Source organism: Sorex araneus, chromosome 1, assembly GCF_027595985.1.
Source record: "Sorex araneus isolate mSorAra2 chromosome 1, mSorAra2.pri, whole genome shotgun sequence".
Classification (NCBI taxonomy): Eukaryota; Metazoa; Chordata; class Mammalia; order Eulipotyphla; family Soricidae; genus Sorex; species Sorex araneus.
In genome coordinates this window covers 13452696-13469000 of record NC_073302.1, presented here as the reverse complement: position 1 = coordinate 13469000, position 16305 = coordinate 13452696, and the positions used below count along the sequence as shown (strand labels likewise).

Here is a 16305-nt window from a genome sequence, read left to right as displayed (position 1 = left end):
CCTCCAAACTGTGTGCTGGGAGCTTCTGGCCCAGGCGCTGCCAGCGAGTGATGCAATTACCAAAAGAATTTTCCTTGGACTTCATATAGAAATCCAAAACCTAATATCTCTTGATTGTCAGCAACGTGTAAATGTTCCTTTTTGGCAGGGCTTAACATGGGGGGAAACTCCAAACAATAGTACTAAGTTTTTTTTTTTTTTTGGTAAAGGGTAAAAGATTGTAGCGATAGAATTTTAGGCAGAATTTTCCCTGGACTTTATGTAGAAACCCAAAACCGCGAGGCTGCGGCAGCCTAATGTTATCTAATCATCAGCAATATGAAATGGTTCCTTTGTAATGGGTTGGACTTTGGGGGGACCATAATAGGGTTAAAGTTTGTAGCGATGTGTAATTTCTGGTTGTACTTTCCCTGGACTTTATACAGAAATTCAAAGCCGAGAGGCTGCTGCCATGGCCGCACAACCTATTGTCATTTAATCATCACCAATATGAAATGGTTCCCTTTTAATGGGTCGGACTTTGGTGGGAAATCCTAACAAGAATAGTAAGTCTTTTGCTGAAATATTGAAGGCCACCAAAGTGGTAGCCATCTCTATAGACTGAACTAAGCCATATCCCCACGCCGGCTGAGAAGAAATATCCTTCTTTCTTGGGAAGAAACGCGGCGTGGCGTTAACCATAGTATGATGTCCATTAAGCTGACACAGACCTGGTGGCGTGGGAATCGGATACAAGGGAATAAATTATTATGTACTTGGAACAGCGGGACACTGGTGGAATCTTGAGCCGGGGCCGATACCAGCGTATTACTTTTGGTTCCAGAAACTGCTTGCAGACATTCTACCAGACTATCAACTAAGCCAGAGCCCCACACCGGCTGATGACGAGAAATAACCATCTCTTTTGGTTTGTTTTCCCTTTGTCAGGCAGCGTGGTGATTACTAAATAGGCATGATCTCGGTGGCGCGGGACGAGGGGGGAAAAAAATAGAAAAGTTATGTAACAAACAGCGGGACTTAATATCTCTACATTCTCAGCAATGGAGAGCCATCAAATGCTTCCTTGACAGTGGGACTGTCTTCTCTTTTTTGGGGGGAAACCCTAGCAACAATAGTGAATTATGTGTTGAAACATGGACTGTAACCAAGATAAAGCGTAAACGAAGTGAAACTTATCACTTACAAGGGCGGGGACTGGGGGGGCGGGAGGGGGCGGGAGGTATAATGGGGTGGTTGGTGATGGAATATGGGCCCGGGTGAAGGGAAGGGTGTTTGAGTACTGTATAACTGACATAATCCTGAGAACTTTGTAACCCTCCACATGGTGATTCAATAAAATTAAATTAAAAAATAAAAAATAAAAATAAAAAAAAATAAAAAAGTAAAACCTAAGAAAAATACACCATCATTTAAAAATAATAAAATACATAATAAAAATCACCTTGAATCTTTCTTAGAAACAAAGTGAGCTATAACTACTTAACAAATCAAAGGAAATGGTAAAAATTACTGAGAAAAATGAGAATACTTTCCTTCTTTTAAACTTTCCCTAATGCTTAATTTCATCCAATAAGCAACACAAGAAGAACAAATTCCATTTCCTAAACTGAATTTAAAAAATTAAAATCAAGTGCCACCTTCATCTTTTGCAAAAGGTGGCTCCAGGTGACATATCAATGTTATTGACCAAGCATACCCTACAGCCTGTTTCTTCATTCCCAATCTGGGGTCTCTCCATCACAGCCATTCAATTATCCCCACTGCTAAAATGGACCATCAATAATCTAAGCCCAGATCAATCAGTTGAAAACTACCTGGTAGGCAAAGCCAAAGAAATTTGGTCTCAGACAAGTTTCCGATCGGCAAACACTGAAGTTTAAATATGGGGGCCGGAACAATAGTATAGCAGGTAGGGCATTTGCCTGGCATGTGGCCGACCTGGGTTCGATCCCCCGCATCCCATATAATCCCCCAAGCACCGCCAGGAGTAATTCCTGAGTGCAGAGCCAGGAGTAATCCCTGAGCATTGCTGGGTGTGACCCAAAAAAGCAAAAATTAAATAAATAAAATGTGACATGACAACACTCTTAGAAGAAAGCACTCTGTCACCGAAATGCATGCCTGCCTCCTGCAAAATCCCACTTCAGAGTCACCCACCCACGTTTAAGACTCTCTGGACCCAGGTCAGCAGCTCTCTCCCTTCGGCAACCTGAGGAACTTCCTCTACTCAGTGGGCCCATCCGCTCTGAGCCCCTGCCCTGCAGAGGGGCTGCATGGATCCCCACTAGACATCAAAACAGAAAAGCGAGGGGCCGGAGCAATAGCACAGCAGGTAGGGAGTTTGCCTTGCATGTGGCCGACCTGGGTTCGATTCCCAGCATCCCATATGGTCCCCTGAGCACCGCCAGGGGTGATTCCTGAGTGCAGAGCTAGGAATAACCCCTGTGCATCGCCAGGTGTGACCTAAAAAAAAAAGCCAAAAAAAAACCTGCAAAGAGAGAGGGCTTAGGTGTGATTCTAGTAGGGACGACTATCCAAGTTCTGGTGCAGAAGGAGGGGGAGGACTGAGGTCTGCAAAGCGGGAGGAGCTCCTGTGCTCCAGACCAGTGAGCAGCAGCGCAGGGTCCAAGGCGGGAGGCTGAGAGGCTGCTTCCCCGAGTCCACCCCACAGGGCGCCCCGTGTGCAGGCTGCCCAGGGCTCCCAGCTCCCCGCCACGGGCAGCAGAGCCAGTCTCCTCCAACACAAATGGCACCAGAAGCCTGTGGCCACGCGTCTCAGCTTAGGACAAGATACACCACGTCAGCCCAGAGGGCCTCAGGTAAGTGAAATGCTGCCTTTTTTAGTTAAAAAAAAAAAAAAAAAAGATCTAGAAACTTAAAAGGAAACTAATGCAAAGACCTAAACAAAGATCTAACGTTTCTTAACCCTAAGTGGGCCCGACTTCAGCCCCAGCTCTTATTAACTGCGTTAACAGTGGAGCTCAGGGGCTGGAGCGATAGCACAGCCGGGAGGGCGTTTGCCTTGCATGCAGCTGACCTGGGTTCGATTCCCAGCATCCCATATGGTCCCCTGAGCACTGCCAGGAGATATTCCTGAGTGCAGAGCCAGGAGTTAACCCCTGTGCATCGCCGGGTGTGACCCAAGAAGCCAAAAAAAAACCCAAAAAACAAAAAACAGTGGAGCTCAGGAGATAGACTCACAGATTAGAGCTCAGGGGCGACACTTGGCAGTGCTCGCTCCCCTCAGTGCTCAATCCTGGCAGCAACTTGGTGTGCCATGTAGTGCCGGGATCAAAGCCAGACCTTCCCCTTGCAGAGCCCCTGGAGTCCCCCTCCCAGTACAAGCCTCACGCTCTTACCCTCCCCTACATGGAGGCTCATGTGCTCGAGAACACGGCCCGCACAGCTGCTGCGGCCAGCTGTTTGTGGAGAGAAGGAACTGGCCCGGGCTGCACCCCTCACCCCCTGTCCTGCAGGACCACCAGCCGGAGGCAGCAGCAACCTCTTTCTGTGTCTCTGTGTGGTGGCAACAGGGGTCCATTCCCACCCCAGGACCCCAGGAGGGCCCACGTGTCCACAGTAGAGTGTTTACTCTGGGAGCCACAGACGGGACTGGGCAGCACACTCAGAATCACAGCCACGAGCATGCTGCCCTTCAACAACCTGCCTTCCAGTCTGTAGTGTTTTTCCTTCAAGGAAAAAAACACAGAAATGCCAAAAGTACATGTAAGCCTAATTCTCCTTGCCTTTATTCATACAAAAAAACATGTATACCCCATGCCCTTTTCTATGAAATTACAGCTAATAACGGCACCTTCAAAGTGAAAGATCCACTCTAAATTTCGACTTCCCCTCTCTTAACGACTGATGAGCCTGCTGCTGCCTGAAAGACTCAGCACCCAAAAAAAAAGAAGGAAAAGCTGATTAACATATTTTGTGTGTTCTATGTGTTACATACTGTACTCCGACCACAAAGTAAACTAGAAAAGAAAAATTTACTAACAAAGCCAGAAGGAAGAAAAAAATGATGTATGTACAGTACTGTATTTATCAATACCACAAGCTTATGTCATGTCATGTTTAAAAGAAAAGGCAACATGTAAGTGGACCCAGAGTTCCAACCCGCGTTGCTCAGGGAATGACTTGATAATATTTACAAAGTTTTATTTGTAGCTCAAAGTAAAAGACGCCATCAAACTAAATAAAACATCCTACAGTAGCTCTTCTTCGCTCAGGAAGTCCTAAAGATGTTCTCTGATGGTACAGAGAGACAGAGCGCGCTGCTTTCTCTAACTCCTACAAGGTACCCCACAGGCCGTGTTTTTTCCAGTTAATCATCCTCAAGCTTTAGAAGGAAATACATTACGCTTCATTCTTAAACTTTCTATTCTGTTCTACTCCTTTCTTTCTCTCCTTATCAGAGACCCTTGATCATGAAGCTGTCAGGTGACACGAGGATTTAAGCTCAGGGTGTCACTCTTGTCCTAAGCACTGAGTCACTGTGCCATCTTCCAGGGCCTTCTCACCAGAGATTCCAAAAAGCTGAGCTGTCACGATCGTTACAGTACATGCAGGTGGCACCGGGATTTGGATCCATGGCCTTGTGCATTCCAGGCAAGGACTTTAATCCACAAAGCCATCGTCCAGCCCCTCTTTTTTTTTTTTTAATCTAATCTGGATGCAATCTCCGAAAGTAAGTGTTATAAACGGATCAGTCTGAAACACACTTTTAAAAGGATGTGTATATATATACAATTCTGTCAGCAATTCCATTTATTTCTAAGTTGTTCTTTTTATAAACAGTGCGTATGAATATACCCAGGTACAGCACTCCTTGTGTACATGGATGGAGACTTCTCTAGGAGAGATAACAAGAAGTGGGACTGCTGGGTTGAAATATTCACAAGGTCACTGGGATGGGGTGAGAAGGATATGGGGGTGACAAAGTAGTGAATTGGAGGTGGGAACACTGTCTGCCTGAGACCCAACATAACTTTGCAAATCACAGCAGCGAAACAAAAATTTAATTGAAAAAAAAAAATATTCCCATGGTTCTCACAAAAGAATCGAATATACGCAACTAATAAACACATGCAAAACTGTTCAACATCTTGAGTCACGAGGTCCCGGGCCACAGTGAGATTCCAATCACACTCACAGAGGGCTATCATCCAAGACAAAGAGCGAGGGGCAGCAAGGCCATGGAAGACAAGAAACCCTCAGACTGGCAGAGTGCGTGAAATGTGGAGCAGAGCTGCACAGATGTTCAGAACGTACACGGAGAGTTACCTTACGATTCAGCAATTCTACTCTCTGGTACATACACAGAAGAAATTTAAATGTGCGCACAATGTATATGAACAAATGTTCACAACATTTTATTAATAGCCGAAAGTATAAATAATCTAAGTGTCACCAACCAATGAATAAACTAAATTGCATATGGTGGAGTACAATTCTGCCAGAAAAACGAATGAAGTACGGGGGGCTAGAGAGATAGAACAGCAGGAGAGGAGCTTGCCTTGCAGGCGTCAATCAGGGTTTGATCCCCCACACCACATATGGTCCCCAGAGCCCCACCAGGAAGGACCCCTGTGTGCAGAGTCAGGAATAAGCCCTCATGCCTCAGGTTCCCTCCGACTCCCCAGTCTGACTCCTTAACAGGCACATCTTTAAGTGTTGTAGTTTGGGTCTCATGCTCACAGTGTTGTCTCTGTGGTAAGATATATACATATAACACACCTCACATGAGCGATGTGCCCAAGGCTGCCCTGACCCCTGGCCCTGTGACCTCCCACCCGCCTTCTCTTTCTGCCTCCCTCCATTTTCTTTCCTTCCCTGTTCTCATTTCTACAGTCACAAGTCCAGGGTCATCTAGGTGTTGCCCCCATCGATTGACACTTTGAATTCTCTCACCCTGTTCTGCCATCTACCATAGATAAGCGAAATCAGGTAGTATCTGTCCTTCTGACTTCACTTACCATGCTACCGCCCAGTACTATTCAAGTCGCAGTCAAGTGCAAGATCTTAGAGTTCCTTAAAGTGAATATTATTCCTGTGTGTATGTGTGTGTGTGCGCACACGCACACACGTATGTCTCTCATCCTCAGTATCCATACATCTGTTGGATACCTGGTTAGACTTCATAATCTTGCTACTCTACTAAATGCTGCAATGAAATATGCTGTGTGTCTTTTTTTTTCCTTTTTGGTTGTTTTGTTTTGTTTTGTTGTTTTTTGTTGTTATTGTTGTTTTTTCCTTTTTGGGTCACACCCGGCAATGCTCAGGGGTTACTCCTGGCTCATGCACTCAGGAATTACTCCTGGCGGTGCTCAGGGGACCATATGGGATGCTGGGAATCAAACCCGGGTCAGCCGCATGCAAGGCAAACGCCCTACCCACTGTGCTATCGCTCCAGCCCCCTCTGTACGTCTTTTAAATGAATGTTTCTGTGTTCTGGGGGCAGGTACCCAGAGTGGGGCTGCTGGGTCACATGACAGCTCTATTTTCACCTTTCTGAGAAACCTCCTAGTTGTTTTTCACAGGAGGTGGACCAGACAACATTCCCAGCCGCAGTACATCAGAGTTCCTTTTTCACTACATCCCTGCCAATACAGATTGTTTCCAGGTTTTGTGTTTTTGTTTTGTTTTGTTCCAGTATGTGCCATCCCCACTGGTGTGAAATGATATCTCACTGTTGCCTTGATCTGGATTTCCCTGATAATAAATGATGAATATTTTTAGATGTGCCTACTGGCCCTCCCTGTCTCTTCTTCAGAGAAGTTTCTGTTCATTTCCCCCCCCCCATTTTCTATAGGGTTTTGGATTTTTGTTCTTGTGAGTACTTTATATATCTTGGAAATTAACACTTTCTCTGATGTCCTGAGTTTCAGTATTTTCTACTGCTAAATTGCGTGTCGTTTCATTTTTGCCCAAACATTGCTAAACAGAATTTTTTTTTCCTGAGGGGAGGCACACCCCTCAGCTTCTTCCTGGCTCTGTGCTCAAGGATCACTCCTGGCAGGGTTCAGGGAACCATATAGGATGCCAGAACTCAAACCCAGGAAGACTGCATGCAAGGCAAGCACCCTATCCACGGTAGTATCACTCCAATCCCCAGACACATTTTTTATTTGAAACAGTCCCATTTATTTGCTTCTGTTGCTTTGCCAATGGAATCATATCATTGAAGACATCTTTGAGGTCCCAAATCTTGGCGCATTATGCCAGTATTTTCCGCTTATGTATGTTATGGATTCTTGTCTGATCTCAGTGTTTCTGACCCACTTTGAATTGACTGTTGTGTAAGGTGTGAAAAAATGGATCCAGCTTCCTTTTTTCACCCGATTATCCAGTGTGTCCATTACAATTTGCTGAAGCAGCATTCTTTACTTCACTTCATGTACCCAGCTCCTCTCTAGAAAATTAGCTGACCATATGTGGTGATTTGTCTTTGGGTACTCATATCTAACCCACTGGTCAGAGTATCTACGCTAGTCCAGTACCATGCTATTCTGATTACAATAGCCCTATTATATAGTTTCAAGTTAGGTAATGAGATATCTCCCGATCTCTTACTCCCATTTTCCAGTGAGGCTCTGGCTATTCTGGGTGTTTTATGATTCCATTTAAAAATACATATATATAAATTCCTTGAAGAATGTCATCATAATTTGGATGGGGATTGCATTTTTTCCACTTCTTTAAGTGAACCCATCCGCACTAGGGCTTTTGTTCTTGAGAAGATTTCTAATTACTATTTCAATTTCCTTCTGACTGACCTGTTCAGGTTTTCTATTTCCTCCTTGCTCAGTTTTGGGAGATCACAGGATTCTATGAATCTGTCCATTTCGTCTCCATTCCTCAGCTTAATAGTGCAACCGTTGTTCATAGTAACGTCTCATGATATCCTGAACTCCTGAGAGGTGTGTTGCAGTTTCTCCCTTTCGTCTCGGATCCAATTTACTTGGCCGTTTTCTCTTCTTTTCCTCTAACCAAAGGTTTTTCTATCTTGTTTACCCTTTTGAAGAACCAGCTCCTTGTTTCATTGACTCTTTGTATTATTTTCTTGGCTTCTGCATCACTGATATCTGGTGGTGGACTTCATTTCCTGTCCCTTCTGGTGTTCAAAACATGCTTAGGTTGTTGAATTGAGCTTTTTTTCTTGTTCCTAATGTAAGCCTGTACTGCTCTGAGTTTCCCTCTTAGCCTAGCTTATGCTGTGTTCAATAGATCCTGATAACTTGTTCAGAAAATCCCTTTCCTCCCCTGAGAGATGGTATTAGGATATGGGTCCTTTGGGAGACTGATCATTAGAACCCAACGAAGTCAGCACCCTGGTGTTCAACTTCCAGTGTCTCAAGCTGTGAACTACAAATTTTTGTCATAAGTTGGACAAACCAGTGTTCTGTTTTAGCAGGCCAGGGAATAACTGCAAATGGACAGGGGGCTTCTTTGTTAGATGATGAAAATGTTCAAGGATTTAATTCCGGTGTGGTTGCACAACTCTATAATAAACATACTAAAAACTCACTGAGTCACAGATTTAAAATGGGTAAATTCTATGGCATGTGCTAAAGAAAACATACATGCACATTTTTGGGTTTTTTTTAATTTGTTTAAAGAACTGTGATTTATAAAGTTACTGATAGTTGAGTTTTAGGCATATAATATTTCAACACCAATCCCACCACCAGTGTCAACTTCCCTCTAGCAGTGTTCCCATATTCCATCCCCACACACAACCCCCACCCCATCCCCTGCCTGTCTACCTGACAGGCATGTTACAAAGTTCCAGTGACTACAACTTAGATCTCATGTTTTCATGAGTCTGTATTTTGGATATATGGCTATACCACTCACCCTATCACCAGTATAGCTGAAGCCCTTGATGCCTGTTTACCCATTACTTCCCATTCTCTTTTCCCTAATCGTCACCTTGATTTCTTTCCTTCTCTGTCCTCCTCCTCTCTACACACTGGGGTGTTTTGGGCATCCTCTCTTGACTACAATACAATTCCTCAACCAGTATTCTATATATCACAGATGAGCAAGATCATTCTGTGTTTGTCTCTCTTTTTCTGACTTGCTTCACCCAACATATCTTCCAGTTCCAACCGGGTTGCAGCAAATTGCATAATTTCATCACCCTTTGCAGCTGGATAGTATCCCATTGTGTATATATACATCTTCATAATCCATTCATCTGTCGTTGGACACCGAGGTTGACTCCACATCTGAACTATTGTACAAAGTGCAGCAATGAATAATGTTGACACATGCACATTTTTAATGTTAAGAGATGATGACAAATTATGTTCCTGAGAGACTGTACAATTAACAATGTGTAAATTTTCAATGATGACAAAGTACCCATGTAGTACCAAACATGAAGTTTACATACATATGATATGTATTTGTTCCAACAGAGATTCAGCCAAATTGATTCAGTTAAGAGGCTGGACAGATAGCACAGCAGTTAAGGCTACACATGGCTACCCCAGTTCAACCCCCAGCACTGCACATGGGCCCCCAAGCACCACGAGAAGTGACCCCTGAATTGAGCTTCAAAGTATGAAACTTAGCAACGTCCTAGGTGCTAACGATGCAGTGGAGAACAAGTCCAATAGGCATGCAGTCCTCAAGTTTATACTCCTCAAACCCCCAGTGTAAAGGGCCACTTGGTCTTCAATCAAGCTTTCCAGTCTTTCACAGAATCTATTCCACTATGCTCTTCTTCAACTTACATCTACAAAACATTAGGAAGGGTAGTACGTGTGGGAGGTGGATACTGAGTGACAGTACAGCAGGTAGAGCATTTGCCTTGCACATGCCCAAACCAGACTTCATCCTCAGCAACCCACAGTCCCCAAGCCCCACCAGGAGTTATCCCTGCGCACACAGCTAGAAGGACACCCTGAGCACCGCTGGGTATAACCCAAATCAGAAACACACACAAAAAAATCATGAAGGCACCCTTTGCCTGAGAAAATACAAAGACTTAAAGCAGAAGTTCCTAAACATATTGGCCAACCACCCCCTTTTCAAAAAGTAAACTACTCAGTGGCCCCCAGGATAGCTACCTGAAGGGAAAAAATAAAAAGCACCAGCCCCTAATTGTCCCCAAATTTATCGAGGCTCCCCTGGCTTAGCCAATGCCCCTCAAATCATTCCAGTGCCCCCCACCCCCTAGGAATGATACTGCCTGCTTTAGGAGACACTGACTTAAAGGAAAACATTTCTCTTTGGTCACTCCTAACCAGACAGCCAGCACTGAAAAGCTGGGACTGACAGATGTGAGAGGGACGACACCAATGCACACAGCATATGCAGAGTTCATGAATCTCACAGGTGCTGTGGGTATGGAACCAAAGACATGGACCCAGGTTTGTGAGCAGAGGATCTGCCAGAAAACAGTGCAATATAGTCACAGTACAACCAAAGGAAACAGCCAACAGTTAACGCACTCCCGAGAATGCACTTTCAACACAACATTTTGCTCCATTCACACCTTCACCCATTAAGGGAAACTGAGGAGAAGGAATAAATTAATTACTCAAGCCACATACTTAGTAACTGACTGGAGCAGGATTCAGATTTGTTGTCCTAAATACAAAGCCCAGGTCCTTTTAGCATCACCACGCATGACTTAACAAAGGGCCTCAGCCTGGGTGAGGTCCCTGGGGTCTGAATCTGGGCTGAAATCTCACGATTCAGCCTCTGTGCCTTTGGGGCACTTACAAGTGACCAGGTTGGGGAAAAATGATACTGACTGACCTAATTCAACCAAGACCGGAGACAAAGTGGACTCTAGGTTAAGCTTTGAAATGGTGATGTGTAGGGCTGGAGCAATAGCACAGCAGGTAGGGCGTTTGCCTTGCACGCGGCCGACCCCCGGGTTCAATTCCCAGCATCCCATATGGTCCCCTGAGCACTGCCAGGAGTAATCCTGAGTGCATGAGCCAGGAGTAACCCCTGTGCATCACCAGGTGTGACCCAAAAAGCAAAAAAAAAAGAAACAAAAAAACTAAAGGGTGACCTATCTTTTACAGAGCGCTCCTGCCACTCTGGGTTAGCTAACTCAAATGCCACCAGTCCCACAGAATTTTGCTAGAATTCTTTCAGAACTGGTTGAGACAAGTGGGAAGGCCGAGAGCCAAGCCTGCAGTCAGTAGGCCTGGCTTATATTCAGACTCAATCACACACTGTCCGTGCAATTCTAGACTGCTCAGAGGTGGAATGCCACCTCTCTGAGTCTCAACATGCTTGGCTGTAAAGGGGGGAGGAGGGGAGGATAATACTGTCCCCTCCTGGTGTCATGGTTTATTCAACGATTTAAGCTATAAGCCCCGAAAACAAGTCAGACCAAGTCAGGAACTGGGATTGCAAGAACAAAATACAAGACTGAGTGCCCGCTCTCAAAGAGATGTTTGTCTAATTTGGAAAACAGATAGTGCAAAGTCCTACCTGCACTGTCCAGCTGCCAGACACATGGAGCCACAGCCACATGGGAGCAACTGAACACTTAAAATGTGGTTATCCAAGTAAGACGTAATAATAAGGGCTAGATGGATAGAACAAGGGGTTAAGGCATGGAGCTGACCCAGATAGACACATGGCAAACATATGGTCGCCCAAGCACTGCCAGGGGTCACTCCAGAGCAAAGACAGGAAAAGCCCCTGAGCACCACGGGGTACAGCCCAAATCCCCCATCCAGACACCCCCGAACAAAAAAAGTGCTAAAAGAATAAAATACATACCAAAGTTCAACAATTCAGTATGATTCATGAAAGGATGAACTGAGGATGTAGCTCAGTTGTGTCTACGAGACCCTGGGTCTGATCCCCACATCCACAACAAAATAAAAATTTTAAATAACAAAAAATATTTTAGTAATTCCTTTTTTATTAGTTACAAGTGAAAATAAGATGGAACTATTAAAAATTTTAACTAGTACAAAAAATAATCTTATCTGTACATCTATCGATTTAGCGGTTCTTAGTCATGTAAAATTTGCCACCGTAACTATGAATGGAGACAGAGGGCATAGGAAAGTATGGGAGCATGTCAGTGAAGGCTTCTTAGTAATGACTGTCACTGTCACTGTCATGCTCATCGATTTGCTCAAGCGGGTACCAGTAATGTCTCCATCGTGAGACTTGTTGTTACTGTTTTTGGCATATCGGATACGCCACAGGTAGCTTGCCAGGCTCTGCCATGCGGGCTCAATACTCTCAGTAGCTTGCCAGGCTCTCCGAGAGGGACAGAGGAATCGAACCCAGGTCGGCCACATGCAAGGCAAACGCCCTACCCTCTGTGCTATCGCTCCAGCCCTTAGTAATGACATCTCCTGAAAATTAAAATCACTTTAAATAAGTCAAAGGGGAGAAGGGAGGGTAACCCTGGCGGCAGACACAGCGAGGCGCTGACCCAGCAAGTCGGAAAGAACAGGGAAGAGTAATTCATGACAGAATGTGTTGGCTGGGCCAGGAAAGGCTTGGGGACGAAGGGCTGGGAGGAGCAAGGGCAGAGACAGTCAGGGAGTCGAGGGCCAGATTCCGAAACAAGGAGGAAACTACCTGAGCGTGATGAGGAGGCTCAAAGAACCAGAAGCAGGTAAGAGGGCGGCTATCAGGACGGTAGCAGCCTCTGGGTCCTGCCAAGCTGGGACAGGAGGGAAGGAGGGTCATCTGCAACTGTGAGTCAGAGACTGGCTAAACCCTTCACGCTTCCCATTTTACAAATGATGGAAAACTAAGGACCACAAAGAAGAAGTTCCTTGGCCAAGGTGAAAGACTGATTAAATGGCAGAAATGGGACTGAAACTAACCTTGACTTGGATCTCAAAGGACAGGTGCAGCACCGAGATAAGGAAACTTGTTCGAGAGAGAATGATGCTATGAGAAGCGTCAGAGGTGGGGCCTGAGCAATAGCACCACGGGCAGCGGCACTTGCCTTGCCTGCGGCTGACCCAGTTCAATCCTCAGCACCCCAAATGGTTCCCTGAGCCCGCCAGGAGTGATCCTGAAGGGCAAGCCAGGAGTAAGCCCTGAGCACATCCAGCTGTGACCCCAAAACCAAAAACAAAGAAGTGTCATAGGTAGACAGCAGCACACTGGGAAGATCAGATTCACGTTTGGAAAAAAAAGGCTTTCAAGCTTTAATAAAGGACTTTTAGATGCGTGACCGAAACCAGGCCAATGCAAGGGAGAGGTCACACCCCAACCTACTGCGGCAGTGGTGGGGAAGTGAAGCAGAAGGACCCACGTAGACACACACTCCAGAAGCAGGACTCCGTGTCTGACGCGGGTTACCGACAGGCAGAGTGACCGTTTGTCCACATCTAAGAGAAGACCCACTGATGCCTGTCTCCAAGCATTAAGATTGCGTCCATTTCACTCTTTCAAGTACCCCCAATCTGCACAATAAATAACGTGGTCACCCTTCCCGTTAGGATCGTCTAACTGAGATGCAGCTGACCCCAGCAGAACTGGACTCGGAGCCTCTCAGGGCTCTTCTCCGTGCCCACCCACCCACCCAGCCAAGAGCCTGGGGCTAACTACAGGCCCCTGCTCCAGGGCTCAGGGCTCTGCCCACCTTCCTGCCACAGAGAATCCTGGTCCGACTGGCATTGCGGACTGACTGGACAGGAGGCCACGTATTCCCCCAACTGTTCCCCACCTGTGTGACTCAAGATGCTCAGAATAGGGGGGACAATGATGGCTGCCGAAACCATCATTTTTCTAAGCACTGATCACGTCCCAGCACTGCACCTGCCACACAAATTCCTGGGGAGGAAAGTTCGCTTTCACTCCGCACCCCAACTCTGTTTGATCCGGGAGGGAGGGGGGACCCGGATTACCACCACTTTCCCCATTACTAACGGGAAAGCGGGCTAAGCCATTTACCCAAACTCACCAAGCCTGTCAACGGGCCAGATCTGAACCCCCTCCCGTTCACCTCCAGCCAAGGTGCCTAGCCCCTGCACTGCGGCCCTGAGTCCAGGGGCCAGCGCGCCACCCCACACATAGAGAGAAGTCCGGCAGGGGCCAACTAACCACCCCATAATGAAAGCAAACCCCAGAACCAGAAGGGCCCTGGCGGGGCCCTCAAAGGCCCTGCCTCTCACTAGCCCCATTCATGGCACAACTGGAGAGGTGCCCTTTGGCCGCTCTTTTCTGAAAGAAAAATATACATATGTGTGTATGTATTTATACATACATATACATGCATGCATGCATATATACATACATATACATACATGCATATATACATACATACCCATATATACTTATATACATATGTGCATATACACAAACACATATACATACATATATATACATGCATGTATATGCACATATATACGTATATCCCCATGTATACGTGCACATACATATGTACACATGTCCATGTATGCATACACATACATATATAGACCTGTCCCTCATCCCTCTTTAAAGCATGTCCCGGAGTACCGGGGGCGGGTGTGGCACAGGTGGGGGCGGTGGCCCCAGGTCAGTGCCAGCAGGTGGGCCCCTGACACCCCCTCCAGGGCCGCCCCGAAGCACCCCCCGCAGAGCCCCGCGCTCCCGGCCGGCGACCCCGCGGGCCCCACCTGCAGCCGCGGCGCGTCGCGGGGAGACCGGCGTCTTCGTCCGAGCCCGAGGCCATGGAAGGCCCGGCCGGCGGCGGCGCGGTGGTCCCGGGCGCCGGGGGGCCGCGGCCGTGGCGGCCGGCGCCGATCCCCAGTCCCGCCCCCTCCAGCCCAGGTCTCGTCCGGGCTCCGGCGGCGCCGCTGGAATTCAAACCGCAGCCGGCGCCATCTTTCCCGGTGCTTCTTCCTACGGAAACGGGGCGGGGTCGCCGAGGCGCGCGCGCTGAAGCCGAGCAGCCCGGCGCGGCGGCCGGGCAAGGGCGCGCGGGCGGCCGCCATCTTTAGGAAGGGCAAGGCCTAGCGCTGGGGGCGGGCGGGACTAAGGAGAGAGCGCCCCTGTGAGGCCGGCCAGGCGCCATCTTTTCTAAGGGCACACGGGCGGAGGCCGGGACAAGCGCCATGTTTGTTAAGGGCGAGGGCTGGTCTGGGTCCGTTAATTTAAGCGGGATTTAAGGAATCCAGTGATTCATTAATCCTTAGGGGAGCACACCCGACTTCTCGAAAACAGTGACCTCGCACCTTAGTTATCTAAAAGGTTTGCGCCTTCGTGGCCGGACCGATAGAACAGCGGATAAGGCTTGCATGGAGCCGCCCTGGGTTTGAACCCGGCACCCCATGTGGTTCCCCGCCTCCACCACGAGCACCCCCCAGGAGTGAACCCTGAGCATCGCCAAGTGTGACCCAAAAAATAAAAAAAATAAAAACAAAAAATATATAAATAAAAGTGTTGCGCCTTGGCTGTATGCTCGGATCATGGGCAAGCACAGCCTCTTAGGAAAAGTTCTCTGGGAGAGGTGCCGGGCCCCAGGTTACATCCCCAGCACCCCTCCCCCGAGAGAGTGGGAGAGAGGGAAAGAGAAAACGCTAACTGCAGAACTGGTGCACTTAATGTCATGCAGCTCAACTCACCTATATGGGGCAAGTATTGAGTGACCCCCGAGGGACACCCTGTGATCAGCAGACACACCACACAAGTTGCCCAGATCAGGCTCACTGATGCGGTGCTGCTCCAACTACCGGGGTCACACCCAGCGGTGGGGGAGGGGCTCAGGGCTGGGGAGGGAGCTCAGTCTCACTCGTGCCCTTCATGCGCCCCATCCCTTTAGGCAATCTCAGGCCTGGAGACTAACGCCTTGAAAGCATCTCTCAGGTGTGTCACATGTGCCAGAAACGTGGCATGCACCCCCTCATTTCTTATTTTTTTCTTTTTTTCTTTTTGGGTCACACTTATTGAAGCTCAGGGGTTGCTCCTGGCTCTGTACTCAGGAATTACTCCTGGCGGTACATGGGGGACCATATGGGATGCGGGAGATTGAACCCGGGTCGGTCACGTGCAAGGCAAACTCCCTACCCGCTGTGCTATGGCTCTGGCCCACCCCTCATTTCACCTTGAGAGTAGCCCTCCCCGCCCCCTCCAGAGTGGATAATCCTCTTCCCCCAGGTTTACTTACAGATGAGAAGAGGTCAAATGACTTACTCCAGGTCTCCCTGCCCGGAAGTGGCAGTGCTGGGGTTGGAGCCACAGGTGCCTCCCAACTCCAAAGCCCTCTCTGGCAGCCTGTCTTCCTTGTTCGTTTTCTTTCATAGGATTTAGGATTTAAAGGCGAGACCTTCCTGCCAACAACTGTGTTTCAGTACGTGTTCACCAGGC

At 47.5% G+C, this 16305-nt stretch overlaps 1 protein-coding gene across 3 annotated transcripts in view; it reads right to left on the bottom strand.

Annotated features, from left to right (window-relative positions):
• Positions 1 to 14826, bottom strand: part of CDK5RAP2 (CDK5 regulatory subunit associated protein 2) — a 185789-nt gene extending 170963 nt beyond the window's left edge. For all 3 annotated transcript variants that reach the window (XM_055143649.1, XM_055143654.1, XM_055143650.1), the window contains exon 1: positions 14616 to 14826. In XM_055143649.1, the coding sequence (XP_054999624.1) occupies positions 14616 to 14671 (56 nt within the window). In that variant the 5' untranslated portion in view covers positions 14672 to 14826. The remainder of the gene's footprint in view (positions 1 to 14615) is intronic.
• Between the last annotated feature and the right edge of the window lie 1479 nt (positions 14827 to 16305).